At 36.4% G+C, this 17,785-nt stretch overlaps 1 protein-coding gene across 1 annotated transcript in view; it reads right to left on the reverse strand.

The window, feature by feature from the left end:
• FGF14 (fibroblast growth factor 14) overlaps positions 1-13,948 on the reverse strand; it is a gene marked incomplete at its 5' end in the record, with an annotated part of 237,742 nt that extends 223,794 nt beyond the window's left edge. Inside the window, one exon of the mRNA XM_082775697.1 lies at positions 13,810-13,948. Within this exon, the coding sequence (XP_082631823.1) occupies positions 13,810-13,885 (76 nt within the window). The remainder of the gene's footprint in view (positions 1-13,809) is intronic.
• Positions 13,949-17,785: the final 3,837 nt, after the last annotated feature.

A 17,785-nucleotide genomic window follows, 5' to 3' on the forward strand; every position in this document is an offset into this window, starting at 1 on the left:
CTGGAGAGGAATACACAGATAGTAAAGCCCTTCAAAAAGAGTTTTCTTTCCTTCATTCAGGTACCCAAAATCTATCAACTCTCTCTCTAGCATTAGATTTTGATGGATTTTTATAGACAAAACAGTTAAAAGGAAAAAGCAAAACAAAACAAAACAAAACAAAACAAACAAAAAAAAAACAACCTTCTTGGTTGTTACTTGTCCATTAATATTTTCAATGGGAAAAAAGAAATATATATTAAAAGCCCCAAACTATTAAGTTAGAAAACGATGGATTAAAATACTTGTAATTAATTGTATACAATATAAGGAAAAACTCCAAAGGTGATATACCACCATGAAATAAGTAAGCTTTTCAGTTTTTGTTGTAGTACATTTTCAGAAGCAAAACTATAGGTTCAAGTGCTTCAAATATTGCACATGGCTGGGCATGTACAGCTTTTACAGATAACACTCTTGACATCCATTAGAGCTACTTCTCCTAATGAGCATAAAAAGAAAGAAAATCCAACAAAACTTCCAACAAACTTTTCAAATGTAAATTTAATCTGACAGCAATCTTGTAAAAAGTTTTGTAGTTTCGTTTTTCTACCTAGACCCAAACAGAAATAACATCGAACTGGGAATAGAAGCACTGATGCATGGGTAAGCAAGGGGATTTCTCAAGCTTTTTAAAAAATAATTTTGTGTATATACAAATGCATTTCATCTGTAAGTATCAGAATTTTCAGCAAAGAATGCATAACAAATTATAACGTTTTTAAAAAAACGGTATATTGACTCATTTTCATTTCTTAAAGACTCAATTACTGACAAATAGATTTCATAAAGGAAAGAAGGAAAAAATCCAACTTATCTATATTAGTCAAATTACAGAATGCATTGCTTCATTAATTCAAATAAATTAAATTCTTTAATGCAAAAGCATCGATATATCAGACAGATCTTACAAATGTAGCATGCCAACTTCCATCTACTTTTGATCTACTACGAGCATTTAGTTAAATTTTTGCTTTCAAACAGACTCATCTTGGAAAGATTTATTGCTCTTTAATTTTTACACTGTAAAACACTCCCAGATCTCAGCAGAACTATTCATGTCATTAAATGTAGAGCATACACATACATCTTTTGCAGGACTAGGGCCCAATTCTCAGACTAAGCTCAAAATTCAAGTAATAAGTCAATATTTCAGCAGAGGGAAAAAGGCTACCAATTGCCTATATCGTTCATTCAGATTTTATAATATATGAACAAAAGGGGGTTGCACACCCTTTAACAAACATACCTTTAACAAAGTATCTAGGCAAACCATTCAAGAGATGATATATTCTAGGTAAAGATTGAGAAGCTGTGACTCTTTGAAAAAAATAGAAATGAATACGTAAGAGAAAGTCTGGCTGTTTAAGGCAATTCATATTGTTACCCCAACATCTGAAAACACAGATCTCATTCTGTTACTATTTTTTTTCCTTTTGTAGGTATAGACACATTTTTAATTGAATGGAAGTGCAGAGGAACCATTAAAGGCAAATGTTGTAGTGAAAGCAGAAAAATGAGGGGATATAATCCTCTGAGTAACAAAATCTTGAGCTAGGATTAAGGAGGGAGAAAAAAAATGTTCTTTTAGGCCTAAAATTATTTCTCTTGACTTTGGTAATTTAGAACTTAGGCATCAAGTGCTGGGGTGCAGTTCTTGATTCAAAGACCTAACTTCAACTGCCCATAGTCCCTTTACGATCACTGGAGATCTAGTCAGTATCTTCAAAAGAGACATGAATTATCATTTCACCATAAGCAACCACCCATGTTGGTCAGCTCAGAAGCTGTCTCTCGTCCACCACGTTTTGAGTGGTCCACCATGTACCTCCATTGACTATAAGATGTCCCCAGAAACAGCTCTAGACACACGGGTATTTTCTTGGATGTCTCAGTTTGGATCTGAGTCACATCCCTCATCTGTGTTGGAATTTCAGGGTTTTATTCTAAACCCAAGGAGAAAAATAAACACTTCTCAAGGAAGGTTCATCCCTTCCAAATCATATATAGAATAAATAGGGTGAACTGTCCCATGGAGGTGCCTGTCCTGCTTCAAGCATAGCAAGGCAAGGTTTTCTGACTTACTTTGGAACAGATATACCAAATGAGACTTATCACAAAGCAGAAACCTACAGTGCTATCATTGAAGCTCCAGAACAGCTAGATAAATCCCACTACAAGGATTGTCTGGAATGGATGGTCCTTTTGAGATGCTATTCCACACCACTTTTTCTTCTGAGGTCCAATGCTGCCTGACTGAACAGCAAAATGCAGTGTATGTGCAAGCTTATCTCACTTTGGTGCCCACACGAAGCTAATTTGTTCTTAGGAAAACACAGCATTAAAAGTTCATGCCCCATCTCCAAACACAAAGTTTTGGTATGTTTGCTGTTAAGGGGATGAGTTTCCTTTCTGTTATCTGAAACTTTTTCTTTCACCCTTGTTATTGTCAATATTTACCACGGTTTCACTTCAGAAACAGAAGTCGTTACTGTTGACCACAAATTCAATCTGTTCATTGGATTTTCACAGGAATGCAATTTTCAGTTTCAAATACCACAACGCTATTCGTGTTATGTTCTTAGGAACTAGAGCTGAATACAGGCTGCATTATCCAAGTCATAAAATTAAAGCACTCTGAGGATAAAACGAATGCCTCAAATGTAAAAATAGAAAACTGGTAGAAGACAACCACTAAAACTCGTTTTGCTGCTTAGATGAGAAGGCATGCTGAAGACATAGGGAAGAGATCTGTCTTCCCTGCCTACAAGTTAACTTTGTCATCAAATGTATTTACTCGGAAGGTCAGAATAAATCCCAGTGGATATGAAGCCCTTTAGTAATTTTATAATATAAATGACCACTTGGAGGTGCTAAAGCAATGGCAACTGTATATTCTAGCTATCAGGAAATATAGGTTTTATCCAATATGACCAGGCTAAGAGTGCTGTTTTTCAAATGTCACAACTCTGTCTCAGCACGCGTGTGTTATATTTTTAGTCTCTGGCCTCTTTCCTGGACCTGCTGTTTCCCTCCAATGGCACGGATGTGGCCTCTCTCAGAGGGTCACACTGTTAGATTGTCTGGGGCCCTACAAAGTGGAAAAGTGCCTTTTCAAATTTACACTCGCATGCATCGATTGCTTGCCTGCTATGGAAATGCGGCCACCTCCAAAACAGAGCAGTGAAGCTACAAGCAGCTTAATACCAAATTCCTATCAACATAGGGAAAGGTGACATTTTGATAGGTATTTCTGTAGTGGGTTAAAGCAGCTGTGCAGTGTACTGTTGCTCAAGCTAAAGAACTTGACAAGAATTTCACCCTGAAGTTAGAGCTCTTACTCTTACGAGGAGCCTGTTAAGACTGCTATGGCATCACTTGAAAGAGACTGATGGTCCTGGTAGGACTTAAATGGGTTTCTGGGTGATCGGCAGTGTAGGGGGGACCTTAGTATGGCTTAGTATAGAGCTTAGTGGCTTGGCATGGCCAGAAGATGTACTGGTGCCCTGAGGACCCTGACAATGCATTTTTTTGTGAAGGAGGTTCATCACATTTTGGTATGACAAAGTCCTGTTTTCATTTTTGAAATCTGAGCAGATTGCAGTTCAAGGAGACACAGTTGCACAGGGAATCAGGCTGGGCTGAACGTCGCATCATATATTCTCATCACTGCATCTGTGCTTGAAAAGTGAGCCTTCCTAATGAACTATACACACACACACACACACAAAAAAAAAAAAAAAAAAAAAAAAGTCTACGCATAAAACTGAATGGGATGGGCCTGGACAGGTCCTTCAGTTGAGCCATCTTAGACCACTATGGTATGCCACTTAAACTACGCTGAAACTCTTTTGGAAAGATTTTTTGAAAGTATTTCAAAGGAAGCAGCATCTGCAGAGCTTCTGCAGCCATTGGTGCCAGAAGCATATTCCTACCACCTGAAACCCTGCACTGCTGGCAAAGCTATGAATTCATGGTGTGATGATATAAGGGAGAACTGAAACAAATGAAATGTTTTTGATGTTCCAAAGTTAAAAAGAATTTTTCAAGTCTTTCAAAGTTTTCACAGTTTATTATCACTCACTGATTAATAAACTAGCAGTTCTATAAATGATCAGCCAGTGAAATAGGTAATTTGGAGTATATTTAGTAAAGATGAAGATACATCTACCCTGCCCTTTGTACATCATTTCTGACACTTTAAGATAAAGGCAGAGTCTTGGCTCCACTGAACTCATAGGAATTTTATAACTGATCCCTGCAGTGATAGATTTCACCAGCTATTCTGTTTGTTCATACAGGTATTGAATTCCCGACTTTGAACTTATGCTTCTATACTGGCTCAAGTGTGCTCCAAATGCACAAAAAAAGAAAAAAATCAAGCAGCAAGAACATACAAAATATATGTTCTTTTTGACATTGTAGGCATCCACAACAGTGCAAATTATAGCAGTGAAAGTCTGTAATTTCTAGCAATATTGGGATTTATATCAAACTTGAACAAATAATAAAATGGATACTTCTGATAGGATTAGAACACAGAATTGTTTCATGAAATCTCCTTCCAAGACCATAAATGATGTTTTTTTTTGTTCTTGTTATTTTTTGAAAAATGCTATTTACAACTGTCACAATAAAAAAGTAGAAAAGTTGTATTTCAATAACAAAAACAGGAGACTGCCAGTTTGAAATCTCACACATAAAATATTGCAGGCGCACACACAGGTGACCTGTGGGGATGTAATAACTCAAGGATATGCAACATAAAGCAAAGTTGCATAGGAATGCAGTTATTTTATAGAAAGTCCCAAGAAGAATTTTAATAAAACTTACATTAATTGTAATAACAATCATCTTTGTAACTGTTACCTGGTAAGCTAGTGCTGGTGAGTTGACAGGCAGTAATTTGTTAATCCGAAGTGGTCAAACTATTATGAATCATGTGGCTTTTCATGAAACCACTGTTGAGTAACAATTACTTCATACATGATATTTAACTTAAGATGGGAGAAACAGCCTCTCCTATATGAAATAATTGTGGCTCAAAATGCCTGGATCACTTCATTGTTTTTCTGATCGGGAGTAATCACATTTCATGCAATTTATATTAAGAAATGTTTGCAAATGCGAGCTGAAACTGACAGTGCCAAATGCTGACAGGACACTGAATTTACAGGTAAGAAAAAACTTCCATAAATCTTCATAAATGCACTCCTCCTTATCTCAGTTTAGAGAAAAGTGACATCTACTCAGAGGCATAAAAAGTCCCAGCTACATTTTGTATATGTATACGTATATGTCTGTGTGAATAAAATAATAATAAAGATATTTGCTTTGTGCTGCATCCTTATAAATCACTGCCAATGCAACAAGTTTATTTGCTCTACATGGATGAAGATCACTACCTGTAACAAATTCTGAGAATCTGAAGTTGCAAAAGCAGAGCTGGATCTGAGATTCTAGGCTTTACATATCCTAACAAGACTTTAGACAGATTGAAAGGTATCAATTAGATCAATATCCCAAATACCTAATTTGAACCAGAAACTGTCTTATTTTGTGATATTGTTTCCTCTCTGTACATTTGCAGCAAAACAGCAGTTCTTACTCTTTGTGTCCTACTCTTCTAGAGCTGGTAACAGTGTAAACACAAGATGTCAAGAACAAGTTGTCCTTAGCTACACTCAAGCTGCAGGGCAGGCTCAGGGAGCACCCAGTGCTCACTGTAACTCCATTGCCCTTTCCTTGTCCAAAAGCCCAGCCTGCTTTTCTAGGGAAGGAAAGAAATGGAGGACAGGAGATGGGAAGAGAAAAGATGAGGCTAGGTGGTTTTTTTTTGCACCCCATTGTGCTGCTGGAGTGTAGTTGGGAGGCACCCCTGGAAGCTCAGAGCTCCCATAGCTCAGATGGACACCCACTCAGAATATCACCAGCCCCATGATCCCTGATAAATACATGCATTTAAACATGCAGTCCCTGTAAAACGTCACATACCAATGAGGGCGTAGGTTGGCATACAACAAGGTTACAGAATTGAGACCTGTGGGCTGCTCAGTTTTCTTCTCATTATGGCTGGCCATATTGCAGCAGCGATATTAACAGTGATCACGTTGGATCTCTTGCACTGCACTGCATGCAGATACACAAGATGGCAGTTTTCCACCCAGGAAGGTTTTGTGTTCTAAATTTAAATGAGATCCCATTTATAAATAGCAACAGAATAATGTGGCTAAATAGTCTCATTTGCCAGCGTCATAATGATTCCAAATTACATCAATGAAAGCAGAGAAAATTAACAGCTTTGCCTTAATCCTTTGTATGTTATGCTGGGGAACTTGTCAATATGACTGTTCCAAGCATTTCTATTCCTGTAGCTTGATATAAAGAAAACAAAATAAAATGTCCTCAAAGACAAATCATCTGAAATAGAAAGGGTGTGATGATTAAGATAAAAAGTCCAAGGTTGAAGATACTGCTCATGGCAACTGCTGAGATTGGCTGTGCTTCCTAAAAGAAAAAATAAATAAATAAAACAAGAATCACAGAAAGCAAAAATTAACTTCCCTATATTCTAGTGGAATTCCCCTACAGTTTAATATTGATTCCTTTTATTTAACAGTTGGATACAGCTTGCTTTACAACTTGGTTTCAATGAGCTGCTCAGTAGAAATTGTTGGTCTCCATTATATTGCTGAAGCTTACGCAGGCATAGCTAAATGCCATGTAAATAACAATCCATAGCACATTTCACCAGATGGCTGTTCAAAGACTCGTGTAGGCATCCAGAAAGCCCACAAAGATAGCATTCATAATGGGCATAGTTACTAAGCACACCTCTAGAAGCAGTACAAATATGAACAGCTAAAAACGGAATAGATCTGATTTATCACTACCCAAGTTTCATATGACTCTAATTTCAGCGGTTTTCCCACGAATCAGTCCAACCGAGTTCTGGTGGACAGAGTTAGAGTGGCTTTAGGCAGAGTTACATAGAAATGAATCAGATTCTCTACCTGTTGCTATTATAGATTTCTCCCTCTCTAAAACTAGGAGGAAACGAGATATTTTTGAGGATAACTGCAAAATCATATCTTCTTAATAATCATGATATATTAAGAAAGAACACGAAGATGTTTCCCAAGGTCAAAAGAAAGTGGAAAATGTTACTTTAAGTACCAAAGTTGTGATGCAGAGTATAAATTTGGGGAGATAAAGCACTACCTTGCAAAGCAACTATATTCAAATATATCTCCAGGAGTCTGAGAGCTGATGGTGGACACTGCCACAGCCACTCTGGGGGAGTGTTTAATTATATACAATAACAACAACAACAACAAAAATAATATATATATATATATATATATATAAATGATATGCCATTCAGGAAGGATCAGGCTTGCTAGGGAAGCTGAAGTAGAGACAGGCTCAGTCTGTAATCCATCCAGTAGGCTGCCAGCCTCATTGCCAACAGCAACTCAGAAGACATCTTGCACCCTCCCTAGTATCTTCACAAAGACTAAAATATCTTTATCTTGTTTCCATGGGGTCACTGGTCCCCCATAACTTTCTTATTCTTTTTGCTTTTTTGTTTGTTTGTTTGACTTACTATGATCAGTATATGTCTAGACACTAATGAAGAACATATGATAGTTCATTTCAGCTCCACTGCAAGTAAAAATTCTGATTTCTAAAACATGAAGATGAGCACAAGTTTTTGCTGAAACTTAGTAAAGGTAATTATGAGAGTTTAAATTGAGAGAATATCATACATGAATCTTTGTAGGGAAATTTCTGGCTTGAAATTAAAGCCAATGTTGTAAACTTATACACAGAAGATTCCGGGAACAAAACAGAATCAGATAAAGTAAAATAGATAAGAAAATAAATAATACAGTCAGTTCATGAAAATCTCCCCCAGTTAAACAAAAAGGTCTCTCAGTAACTGCGACTGAAAAAAAAAGCTGACCAAAACAAAGTGTAGGACTTTTCTGTTCAACACTCTGAACTACTTCTGATGACAGCTAGCAAATATCAACAAGTCTTTTAACATATAAATCAGATTTAGAAAACAGAAATGAAGGTTATAAAACTTTTCAATGCTTACAACAACAACAACAAAAAAAAAAAAAGAACATTCACTTGTGTGTAATATATTATAAGATTACAAGATAAAAAGTATTTGTTTTTCTGTTTAATCCTTGCCTTTTATTATGCTTTAGTCCCCAGCAGAGTAGGTTGGTACAAATTAATTTTTTTTTAACTTATTCTGAAAATAAAAATATCACACAGTGTTGGTTTTTTGTTTGTTTGTTTGTTTGTTTGTTTTTCCTGCAGTATTTTAACCTAGTGTATATGTATTCTAATGGTAAAATGTTGTTTTTCTGGTTCATCCATACCAGTTTAAATAAAACCAGGTGTACGGGCAAGCATACAATACATCATCATCACTTTTGGTCAGGGGCTTTTGGTGGCTTTGGAGCTGGGATGACCTCTGAATAAAAGGTTGTGTACTTCTGACCACAGAGAAGGGAAATTAGATTCAAAAAAAAAGAGGTCTTTAATATTACCTTTACATCTTGGTTTATTGGGGTAAGAAAATGGTAAAGGTATATGAAGGGGAGACCTTAGAGAGTAGGACGAATGTATGAGAGAGCTTGGTAGATTAAATAGGGTCAACCTTAGGAATATATTCCAGAATCTGGGTAAATGAGGCAGGCTGAACTTCAGAGTTGGTCTACACCTGCCAAAGCTTAAAAAAAATCACATCTAAAGACTCAGTTGTAGCCATACACATTCTGAACATTGAAAACATTGAATTTGCAATGGATTCGAAGTAACTTAAAAGTTCAAAGTTACAAAGGAGTGCTTTGTTTTGATGTGATCTTTTTTTTTTTTTTTTTTGGATGTTAAGTGTTAAGCAGTAAGAAGTCAAATATTACTTGTCCAAAGTCATAATAATCTGCCCTTTCTTCAGTTTCTTGTTTTGGGCTTCTGTTTTCACAGAGACGTATTAGATATCTCAATATCTAGATAATATGCAGATGAGAAGTGTAGAAAGTAGGTAATATCTAGATAACTATAAATAAAATCATAGAATCATAGAATATCCTGAGTTGGAAGGGACCCTTAAGGATCATCAAGTCCAACTCTTGACACCGCACAGGTCTACCCAAAAGTTCAGACCATGTGACTAAGTGCACAGTCCAATCTCTTCTTAAATTCAGACAGGCTCGGTGCAGTGACCACAAATAAAATAAAATAAAATAAAATAAAATAAAATAAAATAAAATAAAATAATCTAAAGCAAACTAAAGTAAACTAAACTAAATTTTTGCAGCTGGGGAGCAGAATGGATGACATGAGAGGGTGGTCAGGCATTGGAAGAGGCTCCGCAGAGAATTGTTCATGGCACCAAGCCTGACGGAGTTCAAGAAGGATAAAGTTCTCAGACTTATGGTCTGAGTTTTGGGTGGTCTTGTCCAACCAGAAGTTGGACTGCACAATCTTTGTAGGTCCCTTCCAAATCAGGATATGATTCTATGAGATAATATCAAAGGTTTGGACAGAACACAGACACCCTGGTAGAGTTTCTATCTGTAATCAGGACTATCCTGTATATCAGGACACCTCCATTATACATTATGGATACATTACAATTTATTGAACTTATCCTTGGTTCATGCTCCTTTTCCCAGTGATTCTTCAGTATGAAATTTTCTTCATGGTAAAATTCTTTCTTTTTTTTTTTTTTTTTTTTTTTTTTTCAGGGTAAAACAAATATTAAATGAAACTACAGCTACAACTAAAGCTACAGCTTTAAATTTATTATATTTCTATAACAGTAAGAATAACTCTTTACAATTTTTACTTTAGATTTTCCTCATTTATTAAAATATTTCCTTACTCATTATGCACCTTATTTTCTCCGATGCTCATTTTAAGGCTATCCACTGTGAGGCTGAAATACCATATACCTTGAACAAACTGTAGTAAAACTTTGCACACAATGCAAGGAGAAGCTGAGGCTTTTTGTTGATACAAAGAGGAAAAATAACTATTAAAAACAAAAACAAAACAAACAAACAAACAAAACTGATGAAGTGTGGGATTAAATGTAATTAAAAAGAAAATGAAAATAAACTATTAAAGGTGTCCAAATTATAATACTCCTAATGATCTAAACCAGTGAAGGCAGCATATGATCAGAGGCTTGCTTGCAGTGTATTTATTACATGTACAGCTGCATATATATTTTTTAAAGTGATAATGTATGTTGCCGGTCTAAAAACATTCTCACTGAAAAGATAAAACAAAAAAAAAATGGTCATGTCAAAATCAAATTACAATTTGTTTTCATGAGAAATATTTTCTATATTTAATTTGGTTTACATTTAACTGTTTGCTTAACTGGAATATGTTCAAAGTAAGAACAAAATCTAGACTACAAAGAATTTTTGTACTGCTCTATGTCAGCCATCTTTGATTGTTGCTAATGTTTAATCATCCTCCAAGAAGAACTGAATTTGCTATAATGTAATGTGAAAGGACATATGAAGCAAAGATATCAATTATTCTTAAATACAAAACCTATAAACTCTCAATTTATTATCATTCTAACATAGACATAATTTATCAAGTACAGCAATAGCTGTTTTCAGCAAGAATGAAGAATAATATTTGCAAACCTAAAGCTGACTTGGCATACACAACGGTATTGTCATAAACCTAAATGCTGTTTTCTTTATACCAAGGGCACAAACATAACCAAATGAAAGAACAGACTGTTAAGAAGGAACATTTTGTATCTTCCCGTCTTTCAGACAATTGGAACCCTTTATTTAGTCCTTTTGAAGTACACGTTTTTGCCTTCGAGTCCAGTCCAAGAAATGTTGTAAGCCATTCAATGTCTAGGTCACAGAAGAAGAACTGAAAACTAAGCTCATGTTTCTCATCCACTTTCAACACAGCCTTTGCCCTTGCACTAAAGTCCTTCATCTACTGGCAAGTCTGCACTAGAAAATGGATCAGTCAGGGCCAGAGGCTTTTACATACTTTTTTGAGTATTGCTTATTTACAAATCTGAGTGGATGGATATTGTTTCTTAAAAAAATCAGTGCGAGAATAAATAGGTGACATCATAACCAAACATGAACTTCTTGTTCTTTGAAAATGGCACTTTCCAGTAAAACAAAATAAGAAGTATTAAAATTATTCCATGCTTGAAATAAGAAAATTTACAGGTTGCTCTCTATTAAAACCAAGAAACACATATACTTTAGTTTCTAAAACAATTTGCTGATGGTGGACTGTTTTTTTGTTGTTGTTATTTGTTTGATTTGTTTTTTAAGTCGTTCCATGATTTAAATAATACCTGAAATTCACGTATTTCTGCTAATGAATGTCTGCTTTTTTTTTTTTTTTTAAGTTTTGTTTGTTTGGTTGGTTGGTTGGTTGGTTGTTTTTTTTTTTTGCGGGAGGGGAGGGGGGGGGGTGAGGTTTTTTGCATGTTTTAAAGAAAGGAATGATCCAGCCACCTTTAATATAAAATTTCAAATTTTAGTACAACACACACTCAATTCTGACTCCTAGAAGTCTTCTGAGTTATTTTCTGATGGATATAGAAGGAAGGCAGCTTTTGTTCTTAGGATTTTACCCAAAATCCAACATGAGTATGAGGTGTCTACCTTCTCAATTTCAATATTCATTTGTGTGTAAGTATCATTTTTAAAGTGTACAGGTTGATTAGAAGGGGAAACATTTCAGTCATGTTGCTAGATACATGTGATTATGCATATGATAATCTTAAAAATTTTCAAAGCCATTTCCAGTGTAAATCCATTAATACAAATACATTATTGAATAAAAGCCACCTGAGGATTCAAAGGAAAACAAAGCAAAACTAAACAAATCAACCCTCATAGAGGAAGAATTAAGATAATAGTGTAATCTCTCATATTTCCTGTGATCCCTCTGTGCCTTGTGACAGGGCGCCTTATAGCCTTAGCCTTTAAAAGGAAGGTTTGGGAGAAAGAGGCATTCTTTCTCGAGTAGGGCCAGAAAGGAGCACACGCTGTACAAAAAATGAGCTGTGTCAGCCTTCTGTACCTCTGTAGTCTTTCTCTTTTCTCACAAAAGGAAAAGGGAGATCCAGATGAACCTGCCAGAAGTGTAAGGGTGGTCAGAGAAAGTCTGATGACCATTTCGTTAATAATCTTCTGCAACAACAGCACTACATTATTCCTGATAAGTTTTAAATTGTCAGTCTCACAGATTAGCCAGTGCTAAACTTAATGAACTATATTAATTTAATACATAGTGTTGTTTGACACCCATCTGCATTACTGAAATGTTTCTATTTTATCAGTTTTTAAAAAATATGTAATTGGTGTAATAAAGATGTCTGAGCCATTTGCTTTGTACCAACTTCCGTATTCCTTTGGAAATTCTAAAACAAATAGGGTTAACTGGCAGATCTTGGCCACCATAAAACAAAAAGCATTGGTTTTGGATTGCAGTTTCCTCCTCCCACAAAAGCCAGTAGGATTCCTGGGGATCCCATAAGCCAAACCTTCACAGTATAATCCCTAGTGATTTATAACCAATATTCCAGCTGCAAGTGGGAGATGGGTGCAGAATAACCTGAGACTTCAGAATTACACACTTGTCATTGATAAGAAAAAATAAAATAAAATAAAAAAAGGGAGAAACAGAAGTAAACCAATTTAGCTGAACAAAGCAAGGGTAAATACAAGACAACTGCAGTAAATCCAGCATATACACTTTGTTGAAACTGACAGTTCTGACAAGAGAACAGGAAACAATGCCTTAAATTTTCTGTTCTAGTATGAACATCTGAAAAACAGTACACTGCAAAAGATATATGCTAAGAGTAAGCCAAAGATGTTTGACAAGTAATGGCAAGTAACAAAAAGCTGACATGGCTTCCATACAAGGGAAATTATGAAATTCATTAAATCTATAGGATGACTCAACTTTGATGAAACTGAATGGGGAAACTGAACATAGACAAAATAAAAATAAAAATTAAGTTTTTATGATCAACACTCACAACCAGGTGCTCCATCAGGCTTGCTATAGGACAACTAATCAATAGACAACCCCCCTCCAGATTCACTAAAGAAAACCTTCACACCGCAAAACTTAAAATGAACCAAAGTTTGTTTCTTTTTGTTTTCTTTTTACTTTTTAAGTATCTTTACTCATTGCAGATTCCATTACCAACATTCTCCTTCCTAAAGAAAGCATCAGAATGTAATTTCCTAACAATTTTAGTGTCTTGACAGACTTGTTCATCTCCTAAAGATTCAAATGAGAAATGTGATTGTGATTCACATGATACAACTGGAAGATAATCCAAAAACCACTTCAGTTTCACTGAACTTTTGCCAGAAGTGGACAGTACCCAGTACAGAAAATCCTGGACACTGCTGCTGACCATGACTATTTCCACTGTAGAAAACAGCACCTGCCATGGACTTTCAAGAGTTTAGCAGATTAGTGGAACTAAATGCTTTGCAATATGAGTAGGTTGCAAAGCTGTTGCAAAACTAAAGAATCCTCACAAAACAAAAGTTCACTGATATGTTGATATAGTTGTATATGCAAAGTAGATTGTACAAAAAAAAAAATAAAATACACAGGATAGTTCAGGCTAGATAAAGCATACTTTCCCATGATACCAGAATATGTAAAGAACAAAATGGATGTAAAACAGTACACAATGAGTACCAGACAGAAAAGTCCACCTACCATGTGAGTATCCAGGTGAGGACTGATTCCCCTTTGGTTGGCTCCTCCGTGCAACTTTGTGTACATTAATACACATTTAGATGTTCCCAAGAATTGTCTAGCACAACAGAAATACTAGTAATTATCAGTTGTTGTGTTTTGTTTTGCTTGTTGTTTTTTTTTTTTTCAATTTTGTTTTGCAAAAGTAGCAACAAAGTCAGTCCTGTTCTCTTTAGTCCACCCTACAACAGGTGGGTCCTGCAAACAGCACAAGGCGTCGTTTTTCATGTAACAGACTGATGGAGAATGCGGGCAACTCAACAGCCAAGGCTATGAGAGCAAGAATGTGAGAGCCTGAGTGGAGCAGAAATAGAAATTGTATCATTGTCACACACAGCGTACAAGAACACTTGAATACCAGGATGGTAAAAAAGGTCATAACCCATGTAAGCCAAGGCAGGACAGGGAAGGGGCTTTAAACCCACTTGGGAATATTGCAGCCATTGAAGGAGGCTACAACGTCTTCTACGGAAGGAGCATAGGCAGAACACCAGGGTCCTGCCCCCTGGACATGTGAGGCTTTTAAAAGTCTAGTAAGTAGAGTTATATGAGTTTTGGGGGGCCTTAGAAAGAGAGGATTGCTTATGGAAAAGGAGGAGTTAATGTGGAGGGCAGCCTGGGCTGGAGGAATGTTGGGCAATAGACAGCAGCTCGTGAGAGCACATGCAGATAAGAGCAGGGCATTAGGGGAGAACAGTAAATAGGGGATCTCAGAAAGGAACGTACCTTCGCTGCAGAGGCGCTAAAACGGCTGCTGCTATGAGGGGATGGTGAGCATGGGAGAAGAGACTAAGGAAAGAAGTTTTGGATGGAAAGCACAGTGAGGGAAAAAGAGCAAACAGTGAGTTTGATCAGGCTAAAACTGCTATTATTGGATAAAATACAGGAAGGGAGACTGGATGGTGATAAGTATGACACTTACAAAAAGGTAGCTGATAACCTGGTAGAACAGGTAGCATGGCTGCAGTACAAACCAGAAAACAGCTAGCAAAATGGGTTCCTGAGAACTGTCAAAGAGACCTTGGGATGATCCCAGTCCATCTGAGCATACTCCTTGTGAAAGTAAATTGTCCCTAGTCAAGCACTGACACTAGATTGCATGTGCCCCTTTGCATAAAGAGGGACAGACATGAAAACAAAGGCAACCTGTAGTGGTAAAAATAGCAGGGGAGGGAAAAGCAAAAGTGAAAAAAGCTACCAAGACTTTAACCATTGAAATACACCTGGCTACTACTCATATTTGAGCTTTATCTAAATAATTGGGGCTTTTGAAGAGCAATACCTATGTGGGGGACAGGTGGTTTTGAATCACAGAAGAATCACAGTTTAGTTTCACTGATGCAAATCAAAATCACATGACTAAAACAGCCTGTGCAGTCACTGATTGGGTCATGTGTAATGAACTTGCCAAAATGCCAGCCACAGGGAATTAGAATGGTTGCAGCCAGTGTTGAGATCTGTTAAGGCAGCTGTATTCATGTCTGCAGAGCTTCATTTGGAAGAAAAAAAAATAAAAAGACCAAATGGGTCACACATTGTTAAAAAGCTGCTACTGTCTGTAGTTAAACTGTTGCTGTAGTTGTTAAACTGGGGTTTGTAGTTATGAAAAGCTATTCAAAAATGTGGCATTGGAGGATTCACTCATCCATTGCAAGTGATTATGGGACCTTTGAACCCTGTAGAGTGGGAAAGGCAGGCTGAGAGGGACAGGAAGATTCTCCAGGAAGGAGAAGCGCTTAAGAAACCCAACCAAAACGTATAAGGCAAATAAATACAATATTAAAATAAATACAAGCAGTTATTATGCTTGCTAATACAGGCTTTGAGGGCAAGCAATCCAGGTCCCTGGAAAACAAGGACAAATCAGACCCTCGTATTTCTAGTTACAGGGCTTGCCTGCAGGAAGACACAGAGGTTTTTTCTTTTTATTTTATTTTTCCAAGAGTGCTGGATGAGTCATTAGGGTGGCATTTGAAGTGGAACAATAATAGGGTTTGGAAGAAAAAAATCTGAGAGTCTGGGTGCAGATACAATGAGCAGAATAAGAAAACACCTACTGCCTTTATGCATAGGTTGGCAGAACTGTATGCTAGAAGTGAAAGAGAGGATCCCAAAAGTCAGGTGGTGAAACCAATGCAGGTGATCTCTGGAGAAAAGAAAGCAACACCTTCTTCATCCTCATTGCATGAGAAACAATTGGATTTTAACACTGGCCATGGCCACTCCCTCTGGAACACATTGTTAAGTTAATGTATCATCAGCCAGAGGATGCTAATAGTACCAACCCTGCTGGTGTATCTGTAAATGTAATGTGTGGCCCTATCCTGTTAATAATGAGTCTGGCACTATTGCTAATGTCTCAAGGCACACTGGGTGCCCAGCATAATGACAAGTTTGCAGAGCAGAGTGGTGGTATGTTTTTCAGGAACACGGGGAAAAAAAAAAAAAAAGGCATTTTAGGCAATGGTCTCCAGTTAGGAAATAGTTTCATTCCATATCCTTCTAACAATTGTTTATAGGGGAGAAATGCAGAAATAGAAAGCCCATAGAAACCTTGGTTACACAATGGCAAACAACAGTGAAGCTCCAGAAACACTTAAAACACAGGGGAAGTGGCAAGAGAGGTTGCCTAAGTTGGAGTGTGGAAATATTAATACATTTTTATTAATATCAGGATCTGATCCAAAACCACAGAAACTGTATGTGAGGTTGAGGAAAGATTGTGACCCACTATTATGGTGGATTATGAAGTTCTAGTTCAATGACCCAGTTTATATCTTTTACCAGTGTGTACCAGACTGATGGAAAGATGCAAAGTCTGAATTCCAGGGTAGTAAACACTGTAACTCCACAAACAGCTCTTGTTAAAATGGCAAAATGCATGGCCACAGAATTACAAGGACAAAAGCTGTGTTCAGTTATGGGCCTTGACACTTTTTTTGTTATTCCCCTAGAAAGGAGGGCTTATATAATTTTGCTTTTATATTTTTAAGGAAAAGATGAAGTCACATGAATTACTCAAGTTTCACAAGAATTATTCAAGTTTCACAAGTCCTGCAGTTTGCCAAGCACGTATCACCTGAATGTATGATAAATCAATTTATGAGTGAAGGAAAGTGTAATATCAGGTAGTAATAAAATACCACAGTTGTTGTTGTAAATACTACTTGGTTTTGTTCAAAATCTGTACATTTTTGATAACTAAGAAAGTTTATATGTCATTCATTTATAAATGCACAATATTACGTGTTAGACTAATAAGGAACAAAAGATAGAGCATTCATAACTCCTGTGACTGCTAAAGGGGCTTAGGGTACAATTTAAATGAGGAACAAAAACCTTTACAATATTCGAAATCTACTAACAGCTGAAATATTACACAAAATTTCTCTTTTGTATTCAAGAGCAGGAGCAGAGTAAGGTTTTATATAGTGAATTGTTTAAAACTCCTTTTTCCAAAGTATACATCATGAAAAAGATCCATTTTCCAGACCTTTTTTCAGTATAAGAGGCAGCAGCCTTAGATCAATTTTTATCACTAGACATTGATATCAGAAGATGTATTGTGCTGCAGTCAGTTATTGAAAACAACAATTTGGCTTTTTATAAAGCAATTGAAGCTGCAGTTATCTGAATGGCTGCTTGACAGGAACTGCTTGCAAACTACCTTGGTTTCTGCTTCCTCAGAAATGTTTCCTGTGGAGTCTCAACCCAAATGCTATCTAAGTGGTAAAATTAGACAGGAATATTTTCAGAATTGTATTATTAGTGTAACTGTAGAGTTTAAAAAATTATTAATAGCACCTGTATTTTAGTATTTGATGTTACTAAGCATTTTAAAAATAGCACAGGACAAAAGCCAAATTAAATGAAACAGGTTAGTGATAATATTAGAGTATTAGAAAGAAGGTTGAACTTAAAATGATGTTTTACTTCT

This window comes from Aythya marila (genome assembly GCF_965140915.1).
Source record: "Aythya marila genome assembly, chromosome: 1".
In the NCBI taxonomy this organism is placed as follows: domain Eukaryota; kingdom Metazoa; phylum Chordata; class Aves; order Anseriformes; family Anatidae; genus Aythya; species Aythya marila.